This window comes from Dipteris shenzhenensis, chromosome 8, assembly GCF_047967505.1.
Source record: "Dipteris shenzhenensis isolate YYH24624 ecotype China chromosome 8, Dip_SZ_1.0, whole genome shotgun sequence".
In the NCBI taxonomy this organism is placed as follows: domain Eukaryota; kingdom Viridiplantae; phylum Streptophyta; class Polypodiopsida; order Gleicheniales; family Dipteridaceae; genus Dipteris; species Dipteris shenzhenensis.
This window is the reverse complement of record NC_141603.1, coordinates 17989582-17995288: the sequence shown is the minus strand read 5'-3', so window position 1 is coordinate 17995288 and position 5707 is coordinate 17989582. Positions and strand designations below refer to the sequence as shown.

The window sequence follows — 5707 nt, the reverse complement described above, 5'->3', positions numbered from 1 at the left end:
AGCATCTCATTTGATCCTCCATTTCTCGAGTTCAAATTTGGCGTATTTGCTTCCAGTATCTCATTTCATCCTTAATTTTTCATGTATGTACATCCTCCACTTCTAGTGCAAACTTGTCTATGCTCTTAATCACTGCTACCATTGTTATCTGATAAGCTGTGATTGTGCCATACGGAAATCTGATTTTGTCTCTCCTCTACTCTTAAGCGTCATCTTCTGAGTAGAGAATTAGCAATCACGGAGCTAGGAAAGCGTGCGTCGGTCATATCTTCTCCTAATCTGGGTGCCCAAATCTAAGTTCAAAATGGCGATTGCCGACACGATTCGGACAGCTCTGGGCATCGGAGGTACGAAATTTGACACTGACTGAGAAGCCACAATAGTCTCGGCGATGCCTGTTACAATCGTATGCATATGGAGTATGACTCGTTTTGTTGGTACTACTGATAAACTTCACTATTTTCTGATGCAGGCAATATAATAGCGTTTGCCTTATTTCTTTCACCAGTGTAAGCATCGATCCCTGCAACTTGGTAATTATGAGCTACGTCAACTTGCACCAACAGGCCAACTGGTGTCAATTGTGTTCTTGATCTGCAGGCCCACGTTTGTTCAGATTTGCAAATGGAAATCTACGAAACAGTTCTCCGCGGTTCCCTACATCACGACACTACTTAACTGCCTTCTATGGACGTTTTACGGACTACCCATAGTACATCCTCACAGTCTTCTTGTCGTGACGATCAATTCCATAGGAGCTGTGATGGAGATAATCTATATTTCAGTGTTCTTCGTGTACGCGAGTAGGGAAGGAAGGGTAACTCTTCAGTACTCAATTTTTGCAGAACGAATAAGCAAGGCAATTAAAGTTGGCCAAATTTTGACCAGTTCCGGCCTTGAGCTAATTCCGTTGCTAAAGATGCACTGAATGATCTTTTTATGAATTTGTAGATGAGGGTCCTGAAGATGAACTGAATGATCTTTTCATGAATTTGTAGATGAAGGTGTTGAAGATGCTGGGCCTGATAGTGTCCTTCTATGTAGCTGTTGTCATTGCGACTCTGAGTCTAGCCCACACCGTTGAAAAGAGGACTGTTATAGTGGGAGCAGTGTGCGTGGTTATCGGAACTTTGATGTATGCATCGCCACTGACGATCATGGTAAGCAATGGAAATCTAACTGCCTTGTTAGAGGAAGGTGCTTTGATGTATCATGATTCATGCATCGCCACTAACGACTAGGTAAGCGCACAACTAATTGGAAGTTCGTTAGTGTGATTGCCCCATTGTATTCTAGACCTTAATTAGTTTTGGTAAGCACACATGGTTTGATTTTCCCAACATGTTTTGCTTTCTAAGCCTTTATTATTATTTGTTTCCTAATCTTTGTCACGAGTTCTCTCTCTCTCTCTCTCTCTCTATATATATATATATATATGCATGCATGCATGCATGTATGTATGTATGTAGTCTCTTCAAGCCAACATTTTTGCCGCTCCATGCGAGAGACTTCTTGGTTCCGTAAGTCACCCTTGTCGTTGGGCGTGTGTGTTCAATCCTTTGTATGAGCCTTTGGCTTGCTAGCTATATGCTACGAAGTAAAATCTCTCTCTCTCTCTCTCTCTCTCTCTTCGTGCTCTCTTTTTTCCATTGACTTGAATATGACATATATGTTACCTCTATTTGCACATTTCTAAAGATTCCTTGTAACTGAAAGATTTTGCTTACATTGTAGAAAAAATCATGTGCAGAGATTGGTGGTTCAAACAAAGAGCGTCAAGTATATGCCCTTCAACCTCATCTTGGTCTCTTTCCTCAATGGATTAGTTTGGACGGCATATGCAACTATACGCTTCGATGTATTTATCACAGTATGTACACAACCTTGATTTTCATACTTATCAAAACCATCACATCATTATTGCTTGTACTTCGATGCTTAGAAAGAGTGTTAAATTTGTGATTGCTTAAATTGCTCGCCTATAAAGGAAGATAATTTCACTTGTGATCTTGCTTGGCCTTTACTTTTCGCTTCTCCTTCTAAACATATGGAATAGCACCCCTATCCTTACTTTAATGATAGCATACAAGAGATCATGGGATGATAGAGTTGAAACTGATACTATATGTGGCAGATGTCAAGGGGATATGAACCCTTGTCCTGTCTTTTTCCACACAAGGATTACATCCATCAAGCCATGCTTAGACTTGCTAAATGTGGTGGTGGGACTAAACACAATAAGGAAGCTCCCTCCACAGTGTAAGAGAGTTGAAACTTATAGTATATGTGGTGGATGTCAAGGGGATATTAACTCTTGTCCTCTCTTTTTTCACATAAGGATTACAACCATCAATCCATGCTTAGACTTCGTAAATGCGATGGGTTTCATAAGGAAGCTCCTTCCATGGTGCCCTCTCCCTATCAAGGTGTCCCTCTACTCCATGAAGCTGTCCAACCCTTTTTTGACTTTGTTTTACAATACACTTCCTCTCGCTCTTTTCAACCCTATCCTCATGATTCCTTAGCTAATGTTTATTATGGTTACTATTTTAGCCTTTGGTTGAGTAGAGGGCCATGCTAATGCTCAAATCTAAACTCACTACAAAAAAAACTTGAATCGGACCGTTGCCTACCACAATGATTGCTTCATGTAAGCATACCTTGAAAGTGAGGAATTGAGATTAATAAAACAAAAGTATGATACTTGCCTTTTGATGCTCACTTTGAAAACTACTAGAAACCAAAAGACACTTGAACTATACCTTGCAACTAATCATCAGTAAAGATGTAGATCAATAATTTAGCATGAGTCCTTAGTATACCTTCCAATATGACAAACATACTAAACACCTACCATTACACTTGGACAAATTCTTAAGCACTAAGTAAGACTTAGTGCTTTATGGGCATCAGTTAATCAAGACTTAGTGCTTTATGGGCATCTGTTAATCAAACTCAAAAATTAACTTAGATTTGATAGCTTAAAGCCTAGGGGTCAATATATTAACTTGACCAATGTTGATTTTGAGTGGAGATGATAGTTTAAGACCATGATAATATACCCCCTCTTTCATGATTGGTATATCTTGTAGTATGGCTTACATGTATAGCTTCTAATATGACAAACACATTAAACACCTACCATTGTAGTTGGCCATATTTGTAAGTGCTAAGTATGACTTAGTGGTCTATACGCAAGTGTTAACTCAAACTAAAAGATTGACTTAGATTTGAAAGCTTACAGCCTAGGGGTCGGTATATATTTAACTTGATCAATGTTTGTTTTGAATAAATATGGTTTAAGACCATGATAATCAACCCATAGTCACAACTCCCATACAAGCATTAGCTTGGAATGCGCATGATGCATCCCTATTGTTTGCCACCATCAGTACTTATCTTTCAAGTACCTAAGTCTCATCTTATAAGTGGTGGGCTTGTAACCCAAGCACACCCATAAGACTGAATGTCAGGGGTCAAAGGGATGCTTAAACCCCTTAATATATCACAAATTTTAATTTTAGAATTGTGTGTATCAAAATAGCCAAGATCTGCAAATAAATTCTCTCACGTGTGGAATGATCCATAGGCTAAGATCACTAAGTATCCTTTGAAGCCAAATTGAGACACGAAAAGAATTTTTCCTAAAACTACAAAGGATATATATAGTAGCTCATTCTAATGAGAGTCCTATTACGATTTGTTATTTTAGTAGTGTGTTTATCCCTCAAAATATAAGAGGGGGTCTAATACATTAAAAGAGTCTTTCACTAAAAAAGAAAAGGATAGGTAGTAGGAGATCATCATTGAATTGATGTGTCCATTTAATACATAAATGGTGCAAGGATATACGTTATGCATTGCAAAATCATATATCATGAAAGAGGGGAAATTGGTAGAATGTAAAAAGCAAAAGCAAATAGCATTGAATAAAAGCCTAAATGCTTCATGAATGCTTAATCATATTGTGTAGAAATCAGAGGGTAATAAAGTAAGGATTTTGTTCCTTTTTAAAACTTGTATACATACAGCTACATAATATGGGTAGGCAGTTGAACTAGTTCCAATTGGCTAAAAGGAATTCCCATGTGTTTGGAACAATGTAACTTACTCTATATAAAATGGCATATTTGCTTATTTATTTTTGGTTTGTAATGCAAGTTGGATATTTCATGTACTATCTTTTGCAGATCCCAAATGTGCTAGGATCATTGTTGGCTGGATGCCAATTGGCGATCTATGCTATATATTATAGCAAAGAAGATAAAGATGGCAATGAACTTCCCATCAATGAGCATTTCAAGCAATCAAACCAAAAAGGGGCTACTTCTCCTCCTCCTCCTCCTCCTCCTCCACCTCTTTAGATGATTCTTTATTCACATGTGTCTTCATCTCAATGCTCAATTTCCACATCATATATATGGGCGCATCGTTTGTGATTGAAGTCTGTGAAATGATTCACAAGGCACCACAAATACTTTCATGTGCTTTTCAGTTGATAGGAAACCTTGTTGTACTTGATGTTGCATACATATAAAAGATTAAATCAGAGGATTTCTAGGCTATTTCTTAGCCAAGTTCACACGATTGATTAGTTATAATACATACATGTCCATCACAATACATGCATACTTCACCATTTCATGAGTAGTGTTACGTTCGTATTAAAATTTATGCTTCATTTATGAGTTGCAAATTTTTCATGAGTAGTGTTACATTCGTATTAAAATTTATGTTTCATTTATGAGTTGAAAATTTTTAGGGATTATGTTTATTTTTAATGTTTTTAACACATTATTTGTATTTTTGTAAGGCATTTTTGCCATGTGTTCATAAATAGAAATGACATGGCATGGCATGGCGTGTCTCCCCAATTGGTAATCCATAGGTTTAAGCTTACGTATAGGGACAATGCGGCTAAATACATAATCTTATTGATCTTTGATACATTCTTTTCAAAGGTCTACCATCATGCAATGAATCATTTTATATTATCTATTTTAAATAGACATGCACAAATATACAATCTTTAGAGAGAATAACACTTTAGTTTTTTACATTTTCCATGCATACATGCATATATCTATGTATATATGTGAACTACAACCCGTATATCCTGTAATATATAATTTCTCGTAATAAGATTGTATCCTTGGCACTAGCTAGGTGACTTGTAAAAAGTGTGCGTGCGTGCTTGCACATGCATGTGTGCGTGCATGCGTGCACACGCATGCATGAACACACACCCTTTCTTAAGTCCACACAATGGTATGGCAATGATCCTCACCAATTCAAGTATGAGACCCACTACCTAGATAAGGCATGAAAAGAGGTAAAGGACCATACTTGGTAATAAGAAGGGAATGGTGAAGACTCAATTTTTTCTCAATTATGATGCATTATTTGCAAAATACTTGCCAAATTTGGCAGGGGGATTGGGGTCCACATCCCTAGTTTGTTGCCGGATTGGGGTCCACATCCCTAGTTTGTTTGCAACCAAATGCCATGTTGATAAAAAATAGGTGCACAAGAACGGAACAGCAATGCAGCTGATTAGTAAGCCAAGAGAATAGTGAATGCCACCATTGAAAATCTAATTAAAAGACCGCATAACTAATAAGAAAGTTATATATTGCATAATTCGCATCTAGGAAAATAGATTGATACTCTTTAACACTAGTTTGGTAGGACATATAAATGTCCTAGG

General features: G+C 37.3%; 1 protein-coding gene across 1 annotated transcript; it reads left to right on the top strand.

Moving 5' to 3' along the window:
• The first annotated feature begins 293 nt into the window (after positions 1–293).
• On the top strand, positions 294–4419 carry LOC147899209 (bidirectional sugar transporter SWEET5-like). Its single transcript, XM_087378720.1, has 6 exons — positions 294–347; positions 473–509; positions 601–817; positions 999–1160; positions 1751–1870; positions 4191–4419. The coding sequence occupies exons 1-6, from the start codon at positions 305–307 to the stop codon at positions 4362–4364; spliced, it is 753 nt and encodes a 250-aa protein (XP_087234846.1). The 5' UTR covers positions 294–304; the 3' UTR covers positions 4365–4419.
• The last annotated feature ends 1288 nt before the right edge of the window (positions 4420–5707 follow it).

Coding starts and splice junctions, on each gene's coding strand:
- LOC147899209 (XM_087378720.1), top strand. CDS start 305: ATGGCGATTGCCGACACGATTCGGACAGCTCTGGGCATCGGAG. Junction 818..998: donor ACGCGAGTAGGGAAGGAAGG/GTAACTCTTCAG, acceptor ATGAATTTGTAG/ATGAAGGTGTTGAAGATGCT. Junction 1,161..1,750: donor CATCGCCACTGACGATCATG/GTAAGCAATGGA, acceptor AATCATGTGCAG/AGATTGGTGGTTCAAACAAA.